Source organism: Ovis canadensis, chromosome 7 (assembly GCF_042477335.2).
Source record: "Ovis canadensis isolate MfBH-ARS-UI-01 breed Bighorn chromosome 7, ARS-UI_OviCan_v2, whole genome shotgun sequence".
NCBI classification, from domain to species: domain Eukaryota; kingdom Metazoa; phylum Chordata; class Mammalia; order Artiodactyla; family Bovidae; genus Ovis; species Ovis canadensis.
The window spans coordinates 48,047,881-48,065,955 of NC_091251.1; the positions used below are offsets into that span (position 1 = coordinate 48,047,881).

Genomic DNA, 18,075 nt, shown 5'->3' on the forward strand with positions numbered 1-18,075 from the left:
GAATGGAATATTCCAGTCATTAAAAGAAACGAAGTGGTGACATAGGCTACAATGCGGATGGATCTGACAATATTATACTAAATGAAAGAAGCTAGACAGAAAGGGATACATATTGCATGCTTCTATTATATTACATGAAATGTCCAGGATAGGCAAATCGAGAGACAGTAAGATTAGTGGTGCCTAGAGCTGGTGGGCTTAAGGAGAATGGGGCTAGTGGGCTTGGGGAAAAAGAAATGGGATTTCTTTTCAGGGTTATGAAAATGTTTTGAAACTGACTGTGGTGATATTTTCACAACTCTGTGAATGTACTGACAACCACCAAACTGTACACTTTAAATGGGTGAGTTGTATGGCATATGAATTATATCTCAATAAAGTTCTTATTAAAAAAAAAAGATGGTTACTGGTTCTTAAATTTTTATGTGCATCAGAATTATTTGAGAATTTATTAAAATAGATAGGCCTTGCCCTCAGTTTCTGATTCAGTAGGTCTGGAAGTGGGCCTGGGAATGTGCATTTCTAATAAGTTCCCAGGCAATGCTTATGATGTTTGTCTAGGGGGAGCATTTTGGGAGACACTGGTCTTGGCTAAAAGTCAAAAGGTTCTGAAAGGACTTAAATAATTACCCTGATAGATTTATATTAAATAATTAAGCTAAATTAAGCATGTACAGATATTTCCTTTGCTTTCTGATGTTGTAACATAAAGGTCACTCATTTCCTTCATAAACTTCTAGGTCCTTTGTAAAAGAAAATATTGGATACTGGCATAGACAAACTTTACTGAGGATGCATTGTATTCCTGGAAATGCTAAGCACTTATCACATGCTATAACAACTATCGTTTGAAGTATGCCTTTTTCTTTTTTAAAAGAACGTTTGGCCTTACCACATGTGGGATCTTAGTTCCTACTGTCCCCTGCAGTAGAAGCACGGAGTCTTAACCACTGGACACCCAGGGAAATTCCAGTATGTCCTTAACTTAAATCTCTATTTTATAAATGAGGAAGCTGAGGCCTAGGGAATAAGTAACTTGTCCAGAGTCACACATTTAGTAAGACATGTGTAGCAGAGACAGGATCCCAACCCCAGTTTGTCTTACCCTTAGCAACATGCTGAAAGTGAAAGTTGCTCAGTTGTGTCCAACTCTTTGCGACCCCATGGACTGTCCATGGAATTTTCCAGGCCAGAATACTGGAGTGGGTAGCCTTTCCCTTCTCCTGGGGATCTTCCCAACCCAGGGATCAAACTCAGGTCTCCTACATTGCAGGCAGATTCTTTACCAGCTGAGCCACAAGGAAAGTCCAAGAACACTGGAGTGGGTAGCTATCCCTTCTCCAAGGGATCTTCCCTACCCAGGAATCAAACCAGGGTCTCCCGCATTGCAGGCGGATTTTTTACCAACTGACCTATCAGTGAAGCCCTGCTATGAAGCACATGTTATGATGCACGGGTTAAGGCATCTCATCTCAAAACAATGGGTGTTAGCCACAGGCTATCTGAAAGGTACGGTTATGTTTATAAAACAGGTCTGGAGCCACTCCAGGTCCTTAGTCTTCCAGAAAAAGATAATGACTCTGTCCTCTTTTAGGTTTTAAAGTAAAGGCAGGACACAGAAAGTAAGACAGTGTGCTCTCAATGACATAAGTGGAAACGAGAAATAACACTAGCTCCAGTGGAACACTGGTGATTTATGTCAGAGCAGAACATGGGGAAAAAAGAATGCCGTTCACAAGGCTTGCTTTGAAAAATACATCATGTTTAGAACTCTACTTATATTAATAGATATCACTGTACTGAGCAATTGATAATATTAAAGTTGATTTTCAGGAGACACCCACTAATATTTCAAATACAAATAAAACAAAATTTTTTAAAAATTCACTTACACATAAAAACCTACAGCAAAAAGGCCAACATAATGTTCACCATCTTCGCCATCCTCTCCACTGTGACCCCCAAACACCTGCCAGTTGCTGTTTTTCTTTACCTCTTTCAACAGGTTCATCAACTACCCAGGTCTGCAAGGCCTATCAACTTTACCTCTACAGGGTCCCTGGCAATGGCCCTCTCCCAGAGTCCCCGGGGACCCCTCGGCTACGCGTCCTTCCATGTTTGCCATCTGTTACCTTAAAGCACATCTCCAGTGCTGTCAGACTGGGGTTTAAAAAGTCCTCACGAAACTGGACTACCAAAATATGAAGCCAAACTCCTAAGCATGATTTTCAAGGGTGTGCTTTCCATTTGCATTGCAATGTTTATTTGCCAATAGACATTTCTATCAAATGTCTACTTTACTGGTGATAAAATGGAATCAAATAAATTTATTAAAAAATTAAAAAAACAATTTAATTGAGGGACTTCCTTGGTGGTCCAGTGGTTAAGAATCCGCTTTGCAAGGCAGAGGACAAGGGTTTGATCCCTGGATGAGGAACTAGGACACCACATGCCTTGGAGCCTGAGAGCTGCATCGGGAATCCCACATGCGGCAACTAAGACCCAATGCAGCCAAATAAAATAAACAAATATTAAAAGAAAAAGCTTCTTAAAAAATTTTTTAATTGAAACTTAATTTGACCCTTCTCAATTATTCCTCTGGAGATGCTGACGAAAATGCATTTATCATACATGCAACGTATTAAAACAGCTTTCTTTTAACTAGTAAAAGCACCACACACATATTCATTTCTAACACTCAAAGTCAAGGAAAACGACTGTATCATCCAGACATAACAACGGCATAGAGCTCTGACGAGGCCTGATTTGGTTACCGAAGTCAACGGCGGTTCAGGTGGCCAGAGAACCAGCCCACGGCCAGAGGACCAACCCAGGCTCAGGTGACCAGAGGACCAACCCATGCATGCTCTATGTCACCAGACAACATAGCCATGCGTGCAAAACATTGAACATGAAAAGCGTGCAGGGCAGGCAGAGCATGGGGTAGGTGGACAGTCTCTTCTGGGACTCAACACTGCACGTCAGAAAGTGGAACACACTACACAAACGGGCAACACAGGCAAAAACAAAGCAGAGTCAGCCCTAGAAAACTCCCAATGGCCTAATCCTGAGCCACAGGATCACAGACACGATTCCTCCTGGGAAGGAAGGCGGAGCCCTCTAGCTCACAGTTACCCTAGTGAAGCTCCATCCAACAGTGCAGCTCAGTCCAAATGCATGTGATAAACCCTCACTGCTGAACATGGCAGGGAGTACAGAGATGAACAGGGTAGTGCTCACTTCCCTTGTTTGAGTCACAGGGCAAAGAACAGTGTTTCTCAAAGCAGCAGCCCCTGATTCGCTGTGTCAGAATCACTTGGACTTATTAAAAATGCCCAGTCCTGAGCCCAGCTCCCAGAGATTCTGATGCAGTGATTCTGCAGAGGTGCCCTGAAATTTGCATTAAAAAATTTTTTCATTATATGAGAAATTTACCTAATTCCAAAGCTAAAACTATGAGAAGTCAGTCCATCCTGTCCACTTCACCTTGTTCTCTTCCTTCTGCTGTAAGTAACCATTTTAATCATTCTTATTTTTCCATTGTTTCTTTGGAAAACAAATAAAAATGATTCGGTATACACACATACAGACACACACACACATTTTTTTATAGGCTCTGAATATACATTAAAGTTTGAGAACCAAGCTCTAGAATCAGATATGATTTACTGGATTTACCTTGAAAAAACTACTTAAATTTTCAGGTTCTTCCTCTGAAAAAGGGAGTTGTTATTATTGCATAAATGCTTACTACATCTAAGTACTCAACAATGAAAGCCCTTACTATTAGTCAATTAAACAAATATTTAATAAGTATCCATTATGAGTCAGGAACTCCTCTAGGCACAGTAAATAAACCTATGTACAAAACACACTTGTTGCTCTGAAGGAACCTATACTCTAATATGGAATGACAGAGACAATAATAACATATAAAATAGCAGTAAGAGGCTTCTATGGTAAGAAGATAAGGCTGAGTAAAAGAGTAGCACATTGGTGGATGTGGCATTTTCTTCTATACACAATAGCTCAGTAAAGGCCTTGCTGATTTATGTGATATTTCAGCAAACAAAATGAGGAATGAGCTGTATATCTAGGACAAGAGACTGTCAAGCAGAGGAAACAGCAAGTGCAAAGGCCCTGAGATAGTTACATGCTTTGTGTGTTCATGGAACAAGAACGACCATGTAACTAGCAGCAGAGGTGCAAGGGCTAAGACCATAGGGAAAAACAAGGAACATAACTAGAGGCCTGATCATGACAGGTGTTGCCAGTCATGTAAAGGACTTTGGAACTTATTCCAGTTGTGATGTGAAGCTATGGAGGGTTTTGAGCAGAGGAGAGATGCAAATAGATGACATTTTCAAAGGATCTCTCTACCTCTATGTGGATAAAAGATGGCAAATGGCATAATAGCAAACCCAAGGTGATGAGTCAGAAGACTATTATAGTCATTCAGATGACAGAGACTGGTGCCTTCATCAACAGCAGTGAACAGCAGAGATGGAGGGAAGCGACTGGGTTGTAGAATTTTTCAGGAGGTGGAACAGATATTTGCTGATGGATTGGATGTGGTGTATAAGAGAATAAGAGATGTCAAGGATAATTCCAAGGCTTTGGGGTTTAGCCAAATGGGTAAACAGAAATGCCATTTCTGTTTGCAGAGATAATGGGATACAGGGGGATGGGCACGTTTGAAATCAGGAACTCTTTTGGCCATACAACCAGATATCCAAATGAAGATGCTGAAGAGGCAGCTGGATTCTACAACTCTGGAGTTTGGGGAGAAGTCCTCCTCCTCCTCATCACCATCAGTATCTTTCTCACTTCCATGTCCCAGAAGATGGGATTATGGTGGCTCTATGACATTATCCAGCTCAGATACTGTCTGGCCCTCCAGAAGCCTGGAGGTTCCTGGATGAACTAAGGTCACAATGTAGACAGAAGGGGTAAAACTAGAAACAGCAATATTTACTGCTGCTAAAGCCTGAAAATAAAGTAGTTTTGAGGCACAAGGCAGTAAATGGCCTCTCATAGCCCAATACCTAGCACAGCAATCTCGTAGGCAACAGGTGTTACTCCTGTTTTGCTGGAGTTTAGACAGGCCAAAAGCTACCTACCATTTCAAAAGCTGTTTCTGGAAAGCACAGGTACAGAAAATCTTTATGGTAACAAACTGCAGTTGGTGAAAGAACCTGAAATATGTGGACTACTAGTCCCACAGGGTATCAGGGTCAAGGACTCTGACAAGCTAAGTGGGGTGTGGCAAGCGGCTGCATCCATCATTTTCAGAAACATATGTCCGAGGCTGAGTGGATTAGCCTTCCCTCCATAATCACATATTAGGCAGCATAAGTCTCTGTTATCATTTATCTTGTATTGTAATCTGTTCACATTTCTTTGTCTGCCACTGTGTGTCCCAGGAGCACAGGCACTGTTTCTTACTCATCTTTGGGTTCCTGTTTCTAGCAGAGACTGGCCCATGCAGCCACTTAATACACACTTGACAAAGAAACAGGGGAGTGATCCCCTTTGTGCTGAGTGTCAGGTCTTTCATTTTTTCAATTTCTTTTTTTTTTTTTCCTCCCCTATTTATTTTACATTTTTACTGAGAGCATTTAATGACAGAAAAGTGCAAGTTTTCTTGAGATACCTGGAGGAAGTAGGATTCTCTCCTTAACCCTAGGACAGACTGCTGTGGAGGTGTGACTTTAAAAAGTCCCAGAGCTAAACAACCACACTGTTACTCTATAGCACAGGGGCCTATATTCAGTATCTTGTGACAACTACAATGGAAAAGAAGATGAAAAATAATGTATAATATATGTAAAACTGAATCATTTGCTATACAGCGGGAATTAACACAACAGTGTAAATCAACCATATTTCAACTAAATAAAACTTAAAAAAGAGGTCCTTGGCAGCTGGGGGAGGGTAGGGGGTGCACACATTAGAGAGATATGTAATGAAGGCACCTTACTGAAAAGGATGTGAAGAACTCTGACTGAGTGGCACTGTCCACGACAATGAACAGAATGCCAGCCACCACCAAGACTCCACCAGGCCCATCATGATACTCAGCTCAGTATAAGATCTGATTAAGGTTCTGAGCCACCTTGATTTCTAGGACCTGGACATTAACAGGAAAGACTGAAAGTACTTCTGTTTGGTCTTTGGTTATCAGACACACAAACACTCGTGGATAGGAGCATAATGTTCACAGGAGTCAAGGTTTATTTCTGAAATCATTTGTATTCTAGAACAGAGACACCTGATCTTGCTTTCTGTACTGGCCAATCCCAAGTGGATCATGCAATGTTTTATGGGTTAGGTTTCCTGAAAGCCTGAAATGACCCTCTTCTACTTATAGGAGTTAGGTAACTTGGGCATTTTGACTATGAGACAATCAACCACTTGGCTAGATTAAAAGTGGAGAGTAACAAGTTAGCTACAGTAATTAGAAGTAAGTGATGAGTGACGATTAAGGGGGAAAAGACATAGCTGCTAACTTGTTCAATGCATAACAAGCAAACAAAAAGCAAAACAGTGTTGTCTTTCACCTGGAAAACAACACAGTCTGGACATGTTCAAGCCCCTAGCCGTCTGAGAACTTCTGTGGAACTTTGTTACCCAAACTAAAGACTTATTGGGAACAGAAATGAGCCAAAACAGAGTAGTTAATAAGGAAAGTTCCACGCCCAACTCCCTACCGAGAGCAAGGGCAGGTGAACATCCCTAAAATGCCTGGATCCCCGGAAATCGCCCAAACAGCTCCACCGCCCTCGCTGTCAACAGAGCTCTGGCTCCCCTCATCCTAGGCCCCTCTTGGAGGACGCCCGACCAGAGTCCACACCGCCAGAGGCCGTCCACTTCCCTAGCCTCGTGAAAGGTCTCAGCCGCTCCCGCGCTGACCCCACCTGGCCCCTCGTCTCACCCCAGGCAGCCAGACAGTCGATCTGCAGAGGCAGCTTTTCTAGGATCGGCACTGGCTCGAAGGCGTCGTGCATGACGGCAGGCGCAGTCGCCGCCACAGCCTCAACCGGATTGTGCCGGGTCGGGTGTGGGGCCGGAATCAGGACCAGGGAAGAGTGGGGACCTCGGCTACTGGCCCTTGGGCAATAGAGCCATCAACAACACCGGACTTCCTGCAGAGTTAAGCCCGCCCCTTCCGCAGCTGAAGTTCCGCCCCTTCCGCCCCGGTTCCTAGCGCAATCTCCAGGGGTGATCTGGTACCTGGGTTCGTGTTTTTCGCTGAACCATCGTGGAGCCCGAGTGATCATGGGTTTAACAAGTGGAAAAGGGATCTTAATCTTTGAACTGTTTTGGGCATCAGAGCATGAAGAATTCAGGCTTTGGCGTTAGACTTGGGATGGAGACCTGTCATTTAGGAAATGAGCTCAGGAGCTGTGGCGTTTAAGAAACAATCTCTAGAAGCCTTAGTTCTGTATCTGCAAAGTGATGGTAGTGTTGTGTACCTAACCTTGTGAGCTGTTAGCAACAGCTGACATCCTAAGCACTCAATCAGTGGTAGTTTTAGTATTACCATTATAAACCCAACTAATTCGCAGTAACTTTCCCTTTTATTTTAGGGGCTTATCGAGGCCAGGGCTTCTCCAAGTATCGTCCCTAGGTCAGCATCACCTGGGAACTTGTTAGAAAGGCAGTCCCAGACTTCATCCAGCCCTGCTGATTCAAACACTGAAGGCGGGGAGGGGTGGGTGGTGGTCCAATTGTGTTTTACTAAGCCCCCAAGGTGAGTCCATGAACTTTTATTTAAAGTTTAACGAATGCAAGAATGATCTGTATCTGGCAGTTTACCTCCAAGAAAACAGCTAGTATACCATGAAGTGAAGCATTTGGTTTAAAGCAAAATGTAAAAGAAAAAAGGAGCGAGTCTGTGATATAACCATATTAAAAAACAAAAACAAAAAACCTACAGCCCTGGTCACTTTTAGTTTCTTCATCTGTAAATGAGGAATACTGTCCCATCTTTATCAAATACTGTTTCTGATAATCAAATGAAGTATTTTCAAGTAGTAAGAAACACAAAAATTGCTGAAGAAATCTTGGGGCTAATTTTCCCCATAGAAACTGAACACCTTGAAAATTTAGAATTACCAGCTCTTCTGCTAGAAGGCCTGCTACCTTGTAGTTCCAGTTCAAGACCAAAATAAACAATGTAGACTCTTAAGTTGGTTACAGGTCAATGTGATAATATAAATTCCTTCTGAACCTAGTCTAAGAACTGCTACATTACAGCCAATCACACTAACACATCCTGAGAAAACAGAATTAACAGGCTATAGAATTTGTGCTATACACCCCCGCTTGTAACAGTAGGTTTCTGGTAATTTCCAGGCAGTCTGGTGCTTAGGACTTGGCACTTTCACTGTTGGTGGGGGAACTAAGGTCCTGCAAGCCATGTGGTGTTTCAAAAAAAAAATAGGGGTTTTTGCCTACTTTCAAATTAATATCTAACCAGTCTCAAAAACATGACCAATTATCCTGCTGCATTATGACCACTATTCACTTGCTGAGTTTTGGTGTGGAAGAACAGAAGCACACAAAGTTAACACCAGCCCTTTGCAAATGGGTTAACCTGAGAATAGGCAGTTCGTATTGTTTCTTAAGAAATACTATCTAGGTGATGTTTGTTGTTGTCGTTGTTAATCACCATACCAAACAGCTAGAGAAATGTTATATAAATACTTTAGTGAAGACTGTAGTCATGTGGTCACTGATTTTAACAGAAAATAAGACAATACAGAATAAAATCCATGGAAGGAAAAGTCAATGAGAGTGTGGAGAAAGGGTCTTCAGAGAAAGTCTTGGGAAAAAAGTGACAAAAACATGAATTTTGTTAAAACTTTTTAATATTAAAAAGTGGCATGAACTTTCTATGTAGAACAAAAATCTTGGGAAGGCAAAATTGGACAAACTCATTCGAACAAATAATAGTGCTTCAAATGAATCCCATCACCTTGTGATGTTTCTTATAAACCATCCCTAAGCCAACACCAGATACAAGTACAATCCTAAAAAATGAGCAGCAGTCCAGGGCCTCCACATTATTTCATGCAGAAAAAACTGTTTACCAAAGAAGGACCTGTTTCCTTTATATTAGCTCCTGCTTCTGAAGCATTATAATCCCTTTAGCAGGGTGCTCACTCACATGCACTTATGATGGAGTGCCTTTCTGTATCTATGCAACACCCAGTGAAAGGCATGGAGGCAAACAAAGCACTGCCCAGGACTCCACACTGCTGCCCTTGAAGGCTTACAAAACAGTAGTTAAAAGTTCTGGAGTGTGCACCACATTGCCAGCAATGGGATGTGTCACCATAGCAGATGTCAAAAGAGTTAGGCTAATATTTCTCTCTAAAGTACATCTGAAATAGAAAAATCTTTAATATACACCATTTGTAAACAAAATTGCACTTGATTTTGCTTCTTCAAATGATCTAAAATCACACTGTAACAGTCTCTCTCTCCCTCTGTTGTTTGTTGTTGCTCTTTTAATCACTGATAGAACTGTGGCTCCTTAATGCAGGACTTTTTTTTTTTTTCCTCTAAACTACCTCTGCAAGATTTAACCTTGTCTTCCCAGGAAATGCAACGATAATTAACAATTTCACCCATCACCTATGTAATTCCCTAAATAAATAAAAATTACAGGCAGTTGCTCCTGGATATTACATATTATGGCGTGATGTCACAGTTCTTCAGAGGATGTTAAATTTTTTAGTTTGACAGATTAAACAATTTAAACATTATAGAAGGTTTAGGAACAACATACACAAGTTGCATAAACATCCATGTCAGGGTGTGGGAGGGAAAGGGGCACCAATGCTGCAAATAAAAAACTTGTAGATTCTTTTCATCCTATGAACTTGTTTTCAAGAGAATGTTCTCCTTGTTCCAACACCTCTCGCCAGCTCCAATGCACAAAGATCAAGGAACAGATCAAGATGTCATTGCCTCCTTTAATCCCATGGAGCAGTGCAGTGACTAACATAGAAGCTGATCTCTTTCCAGGTCCTAGCCATCCTCAGTTGCAAATCTTCCCATTCTTTACTCCATTTTGGACCTTTCAAAGTGCGTGATCATTCGTTCCTAGGGAGGAAAAAGTTATTTTAGGTATATTAATTTTAAATGGTCTACATTCCAAATATCTTTTACAAAAATGATCACAGGTTTTCTTAAGTACTTGCTTATGTTCACTGGTTATTTACAGCAATGCTTCCTAAGCATCTATGAAGATTTTGAAACATACAGATGTCCAGGTCCAAAGATTAACTGAGGCAAAATCTCTAGGGTTCTGGACACCATAAATCAACAAGCCATAAATCAAAAGGAACTGTGTATTTTAGAGTCACTTAAGCTTTAACAAAAATGTGTACCTCCTGTGATTCAGGAATTTAACTTAATGAAAGAGTCAAGGATATGGGCAAAGATTTAGCTTCTACCATCTCTACTACTGTAACAATACTTGAAAGAATTGTGTCCAAAAATATAAGACTGTATAGACAAACTACGGTATATCCTGATTAAAATTACATTTGATGAAGAAGTTCTAGACACCTGTTGCACAACAATGCACATATAAATTAACACTTTGCACTTGAGAAAGGTTAGAATGGTAGATTTTATGTGTTTTCCATTATAATTTTTTTAAATCATGTAAAGAATTACATTTGATTATAAAACAGTATTTATAATATGCTGTTTTAATTGAAAAAATTAATGTAATACTATTAAATTTCACAGTAACTATACAGGAATTTTACTTTAGAATATTCTTCCTTTTCCCCAAACTCTGACAGAACTGTAAATCCCTTTGCAATATGATCAATTACATCAGAAAATCTATCCTTTTCACATTTTTTTCTTAGAAATACCCCTCCCTGAAGCTTTCTGTTCTCCTGTTCCATTCTGGACTAACTGCTCTCCAAACCTGTTGCTCAGCTGTCACTGAGAATTTCTTACATCATCATCCTAGGAATTTATCCCTGCCTCTGTGTCAGATCCTTGATTTCCTGGATCCAAAGTCTTTCTCTTCATAGCTCCCTCATATTCATATATTTTATGAATAAACATCTACATAGTAATTTTACTTTAGAATACTTTCTAATTTTATTTTAGAATATATTTCCTGAGAAAGCACACATAGGATGTCAATTATTTTATCTTTTGCATGACTGAAAACATCTTTTTTTACCCCCAGTTGATAATTGAGTATAGAATTCTAGTTTGAAAATAATTTTTCTCAGAATTCAAATACATTGTTCTATTATCCTCTAGCTTCCACTGTTGTTGAAGAGTCTGATGTTGTTGAAGAGTCAGACTCTTCAACTCTAGTCCTTTATCTGTTTCTCTTGTAATTCATTTAAGCTCTTGAACCATTTTTTCATACAGGAAAATATAAAACCATGAAGTCTGCCACCAAAAGTACTACAATAAACACATATTCCCTGAACAGCACAGCTGGGTTTCACATCCTCGGCCCTCTCTCGTTGAAATATGGGTGTTGGAAAGAGGAAGCCAAAAGGGAAATCCTGAAGGCCAACCCATTATAAGCAGAAGGTGGCGCCCAAGAGAAAGAACTGAGAAAACAGCACAAAAAGCCAAGTGTTCTGTAAGCAGGCTTGTCTGGTAGAGTTCTCAGTTAATTCAATGCATAGAACAGCTAAGGAATCTGACACTGTGCTGTACTACACAGCCAGTGAGTGGGAAGTAAGGAAACCATTTTTTTAACAGTCAATCCAATATAGTAAGTCACAACTGGGCAAAGGCTTTTAAAAGACTTTCTGAAATCAAGATAACCTAAACATTCAGAACATGTCTAGAAGAGGTTTCCATGAACTCAGACTGCAAGTCTTATATAAGACTTCATGAGAAACCTTCTAGGTGAAGTGTATGGAACCATATTAAAAGAATAAAAATCAACATAAACATTTTGGTGTTGTTCAGTCTTGGAGTTGTGTCCAACTCTTTGTGACCCCATGGACTACAACAACATAAACATCAGAAGTATACTAATTATCCTTATTATCTGTAAGATAGTGACACAGATAGTACTGATAGTAGGTAAAAAAACCAGGCCATTACTGAGTCAAATAAATCAGTGTTCTTGAACAAAAGACTGATGACTGCCTATTAAGCCACCAGACACAAAGTTTATGTGTATATTATTTGATTACTAACCTCATCTGAATCCAGAAGGGCTGGAAGTGCTCTAAAGAGAGAAAAACAAACTGATAAATGTAAAATAAAGCCATAAATGGTTCATAAAGGATAGTGGAATAATGACTACAATTTAATGACATTTCAGGAAAAGACAAAAAAACCCACAAGAATCAGTTACTAAAATTGTATGGACTTTAATAGGACCAATGTTTAATTAACATTATAGACATCGAAAGGAACTCAAAAATTCCAAAAGGATTACCCCACTGATTTTAGGAAGACCTATAGCTACATCTTTCTGAGCAGAAATGTTATCTGAATGAATAATCTGGATTACTTTCATTTGTATTAATACATCATTCCTAGTTTTTAGTTTCTAACATCTTTTAATGTTTTTAATACTTTAAATTATTTCCAATAATTTAATCTTTTACTTTCAGAGTTAACTACAAGCATTCTCATTACTATGTTCTTCAGCTCAATTCATTTAAAATAATAAAATACTACTTTGAAAAAGTATTCTTGTGGTAATGATTCAAAAACTTACACATCTGTCACAGAAGAAGGAACATTTTCTTCTACCCACTTTAAATCATCTTCCTGCTGAGAACGCATAAATGCCAGATGTTACTAAAATGCACCAAAATATACATCTCAAGTAAGGATCTAAAGAGGTCTCAATTTAATCTTTTGTCACTCTAAATTAGTATATTCACATAACAGGGCTGAAAACATAGAAGTCAAATAATTTAATTTGAAAAAGTAAACTATATATATGAAATACAAAATGGTATCTTTTTTTTTTAATTTTTATTTTTCCTTTATTTTACTTTACAGTACTGTATTGGTTTTGCCATACATTGACATGAATCCACCACGGCTGTACATGGCTTCCCAAACATGAACCCCCCTCCCACCTCTCTCCCCATAACATCTCTCTGGGTCATTCCCGTGCACCAGCCCCAAGCATGCTGTATCCTGCATCGGACATAGACTGGCGATTCGTTTCTTACATGATAGTATACATGTTTCAATGCCATTCTCCCAAATCATCCCACCCTCTCCCTCTCCCTCTGAGTCCAAAAGTCCACTCTACACATCTGTGTCTTTTTTCCTGTCTTGCATACAGGGTCGTCATTGCCATCTTTCTAAATTCCATATATATGTTAGTATACTGTATTGGTGTTTTTCTTTCTGGCTTACTTCACTCTGTATAATCGGCTCCAGTTTCATCCATCTCATTAGAACTGATTCAAATGTATTCTTTTTAATATCCCTAAATCCTTTCAATAGTGTAATACCTAGAAGTTTTTACTTCATGTAAGCTTTGAGCCTTAAAAATAAATTCTAAAGCCCTTTTAAATGTAGAGTGAATGCACAGTTCTGAAGGAAAAAAAAGCTGACTGAAAAAATTTTGATCTTTTTTTCTATGAAAAAAAAAATCAAAGTATAGTTGATTTACAATGCTATGTAAATTTCTGCTATATGGCAAAGTGTTCAGTTATATAAATATATATATATATACTTTTTCATATTCTCTCCATTATGGTTTATCAGAGGATTTTTTAAAAAAGTTATATTGGAGTATAGTTTAATTTCAATGTTGTGTTAGTTTCAGATGTACAGCAAAGTGAATCAGTGATACATATACCCACTTGCTTTTAGATTCTTTTCCCTTATAGGCCACTGAAGACTAGTAAGTCAAGTTCCCTGTGCTGTACAGTAGGTCCTTGCTGTTTATCCATCCTATATATAATAGCTTGCATTTGCTAATCCCAAACTCCCAATCCTTCCCTTCCCCACCCCTCCCCCCGTCCAACCATAAGTCTGTTCTCTATGAGTCTTTTTCTGTTTCATAGATAGGTTCACTTGTATCATATTTTAGATTCCACATTTAAGTGACATAATATGTTATTTGTCCTTCCCTTTCTGACTTACTTAGTATGGTAATCTGTTCATCCATGTTGCTACAAACGCCATTATTTCATTCTTTTTTATGGCTGAGTAGTATTCAGTTGTGTGTATGTACCACACCATCTATAGTCATTCATCTGTTGATGAGTATTTAGGTTGTTTCTATGTCTTGGCTATTGTGAATAGTGCTGCTATAGACATGGCGGTGAGGGGGCGGGGAGTGCCTCTATCTTTCTGAATTATGTTTTGTCTGGAAACATGCCCAAGGATAAGATCCCTGGATCATATGGCAACTCTTTCAGGAGCCTCCATACTGTTCTCCATAGTGGCTGTACCAATTTACATTTTCAACAACAATGTAGGAGGGGTCACTTTTCTCCACACCCTTTCCAGCATTTATTTGCACACTTTTTTATGATGGCCATTCTGACCGGTATGAGGTAATATTTCATTGTAGTTCTGAAAAAATCTTCATCTTTACTATAAAAAAGACCACCTTAGGTTATTAATGAGGCTATGATTACATTGATGAAAAACCATTACACAGAAACATCAGTATGGTCTGGAACTTTTTTAGGACATAGCAGCAAACCATCTAGTTAAAGATTACTAGGTCCCAGATAGAATCCCTTGCTTTCTGTTTTTAAAAATGTTAATTATACAATAGGTTAAAAAGAAAAATCACTAAGACCTGTACATAACTGCTGAGGTCCACCAAGAGCTAGAGGACAGGGCAAAAAGAAAAGATATCATACTTACTGCTTTATTTACTTTACTATTTCCATTTGGTTCTTGTTTGGTACTTCTCATTTTCATCCCTTCTGTAGAAGGAAAAAAAAAAGTAGATACGGTTAACTATGTCAATGACCACACTGACAGCAAAAATAGATCAAGACCTTCATTTTAAGCTTACTGACACTAAATTATACTACAGGTAAGTTTCTTCAACTTTACATTTGTGCTGGAAAGTTCAAAGTAAAACTTTCAGCTCATCGATAGCAAGTAAACTGCACATTTAATGTGCCATTATTCACTGAACATGGTTTCATCTTAAGACTGATACCCTTACTTTTGCTTTCCTCTGACTTTACCACATACCCAACTGAAGAACAGCATGCTGTAAAAGAATAAATGTACTTATATCAAAGTCTCTTGATTTTGATACTCACAATGTTACACTTCATTTACTCTATTTCTAAAAACCAGAAAAGAATCAAGCACAAATAAAAGGTGAATTTTATCACTACCAAAGCTTTCTTTCAGCATAGGTTCCTTTTGTTCATCCTCTTCCTCTTCCTCAGACAATGGTGAAAAGGCAAACCTGACAGAACAAAGGTAGAACAGAATGAAAAAATCAGAAAAGGAAAAACACTATTCCATTATCTGGATTTTACAGGACTAATTATGGAAACCTCAATTACAGTCATTCATAATGTCAGTTTCATGAATGACACAACAGTTCCTTCCCTTCAGAAAGCTCTCAACTGCTGCTCTGAACAAGAGAGAAGCAGGATGGTATCATATTCATGAGTGCAGGCTCAGCCACAGACTACTTGTGACCTTAGACAAGTTCCCTATTCTTCTCTGTGCCCCAGGTTCCTCATCTGTAGATGGGGATAATAATAGAACATTACTGTAATAAAGCAGGGAAGTTATTTCAAATAAAGGGCTTAGAATAATACTTCACAGTAAGCACTCAATTAAATGTTCATTTAATATGTACCACACAAGGGTAAGCATGTAATTCAAAATTTCAGCCTTCAAATTGGTAGTTATGATTTGCAAAGTCTGATCGTGTTGTGTTCCAAGTAATTTAGCTCTCCTTTGCAACTTGCAAGAGGTTCAGCAAAGCTGCTACTGGACAGGTAATTCTCAGAATGCTCAGCTGTGAACTCATTCTGCACATTTCATTTTACTGTTGCTTATTATTTTTATTTTCTTGTTTTAAAGTCTCCCTTACATTCCTATAAGCTAGGAATAGTATAGGTGTTCAAGGGTAACTAACAAAAATTCACAATCCCAGCAACCCCAAGGCACTCACTAGTACTGAGTATATGCTGTGTGTCAGTGTGTTCTTAAAAGTTCACCTTGTACCCACAGAGAGATCTAGTCTTTGCCCCTGACTGATGGGAGGTGATCTTTATGTCCCTGGCATGTCCTGCCTGATACGAGTGTCACTGGTTACCCACTCTGGCTCTGGCCACAGGAAAGTCTAATAATGTGATTTGTGTTAAGCTCTCTGATGGTCAAGAATCCACCTGCAATGCAGGAGACCTGGGTTCGATCCCTGGGTTGGGAAGATACCCTAGAGGAGGGCATGGCAACCCACTCCAGTATTCTTGTCTGGAGAATCCCCACAAACAGAGGAGCCTGGTGGGCTATAGTCCATGGGGTTGCAAAGAGGCGGACACAACTGAGCGACTAAACACAGCACATACTCTGGGCACAAAATATCACTTCCAGTCTCCAGAGGAACTAGCAACTAAAGATTACAAGCCTGACCTCCAGGCCCTCCTTGGAGACTGAAGGTCACCCATACAGGCAGCAGGTAATCAAACTCCAATAGTGGCCCACAGGCTCGGGTGAGTTTCCCTCAGCTGGCAATACTCAGTATGTGCCGTCACTGTCATATGCAACCAGGAGGAAGGGACACCGGCTGTGACTCCATGGGGAGCAGACAATTGGGAGAGATGCATTTGGACCCCTCCTGGACTCTGTATTGTAAGTCTCTCCTCCAAGCTGTTTACCCCTTTGCTGTAATAAACTATAGCCATGAATGCAACGCTTTCAGTGAGTTCTGAGTCCTTTTAGTGAATTATCAAATCTGAACTGGTTCTGCAAACCCCTGAACTTGCAACTTTTGTCAAAAGTGAAGACAGTCTTATAGGGACCATTCCCTCAGATTTTGTAGCTTGGCTAACTCCATGTAGCCAGGAACATTTCTTGGTCTTTGTGGAATGTACTTCTGGTTTGAGGGGTGGGGGGATGGAAAGAGAAGGTAGATAGTTCACAATAAATAAAGTATATACATTTTAGAAGATAATAGGTGCACTGAAAGAAAAAATGGGGCAGAGGGGTATTGAAGGATATAAAAATAAATGCACGTAACTGAGCAGGACCCTCTACGATCTTCCTGGGATAATTCCTCCCCCCACTGCCCCCTCCTCCCTGGCTCCAAACCCTCTGCTGGCCTTTTGTTTGTAGAAAAACTTTAGCTTCCTTGGCCTTCCCCGAGTTCCAAAGAAAAAATTCAATCAGTGAAATGAGAAAATGCAGAAGCAAAGGAAAACAGTCAAGCAAGACAAAACAATAATATTTTAGCCATTTAACAAAGTCAAAGACACTTAACTTCCTCCTTACGGGGTCTAAGCCATATCCTTTGAGCTGTTTTTCAGATACTGAAACCCCCACCAGGTGGAACTATGTGCTGCCGAAAGTCGATAGATCCCAGACTGGTTGGAACCAGAAGGTTGATGGGTACCAACTCCTCATTACCTCACCTCTAACCAATCAGAAGAATGTTCATGTGCTGATCATGCAGCCATACCCATACTCCCTATCTTTAAAAACCTTTCTCTGCTCTGGAGTAGGAAATGGCAACCCATTCTAGTATTCTTAGCTAGAAAATCCCATAGACAGAGGAGCCTGGTGAGCTAAAAAAAAAAAAAAAAAAAAACCTTTATCTAAAAACCACTGGGGAGTTTGGGTCTTTTAAGCCTGGCTGCCCGGACTCGCTTGTGTTCTGCAATAAACACTGTACTTTGCTTCACCACAACCCAGGGTCAACAGATGGGCCTTATTGTGCACAGGCAAGCAAGCCCAAGTTTGGGTTGGTAAAATGTACAAGGGTATTTAAAACATTCTTATAGCTTATTCCTATATTTAATGTTCCTGTGCATAAAAGGTATTTATTTACAGTAATATTTACTACTACAGTAATACAGTAATATTTACTGTTTATTTACAGGCCATTAT

General features: G+C 39.6%; 2 protein-coding genes across 8 annotated transcripts in view; both read right to left on the bottom strand.

Annotated features, from left to right (window-relative positions):
- Positions 1 to 7,172, bottom strand: part of VPS39 (VPS39 subunit of HOPS complex) — a 46,389-nt gene extending 39,217 nt beyond the window's left edge. For all 4 annotated transcript variants that reach the window (XR_011258190.1, XR_011258191.1, XR_011258192.1 and 1 more), the window contains exon 1: positions 6,935 to 7,172. Coding sequence is in view for 1 of the 4 variants with exons in the window: in XM_069596084.1 (XP_069452185.1) it covers positions 6,935 to 7,007 (73 nt within the window). In the remaining 3 variants the exon portion in view is untranslated. The remainder of the gene's footprint in view (positions 1 to 6,934) is intronic.
- Positions 7,173 to 8,855: 1,683 nt separating this feature from the next.
- The window catches only part of TMEM87A (transmembrane protein 87A), a 41,479-nt gene continuing 32,259 nt past the window's right edge, over positions 8,856 to 18,075 (bottom strand). For all 4 annotated transcript variants that reach the window (XM_069596095.1, XM_069596096.1, XM_069596093.1 and 1 more), the window contains exons 16-20: positions 15,348 to 15,421; positions 14,860 to 14,921; positions 12,734 to 12,789; positions 12,205 to 12,235; positions 8,856 to 10,113 (exon numbers count right to left, since the gene is read on the bottom strand). In XM_069596095.1, coding sequence (XP_069452196.1) covers positions 10,072 to 10,113; positions 12,205 to 12,235; positions 12,734 to 12,789; positions 14,860 to 14,921; positions 15,348 to 15,421 — 265 coding nt within the window. In that variant the 3' untranslated portion in view covers positions 8,856 to 10,071. The remainder of the gene's footprint in view (positions 10,114 to 12,204; positions 12,236 to 12,733; positions 12,790 to 14,859; positions 14,922 to 15,347; positions 15,422 to 18,075) is intronic.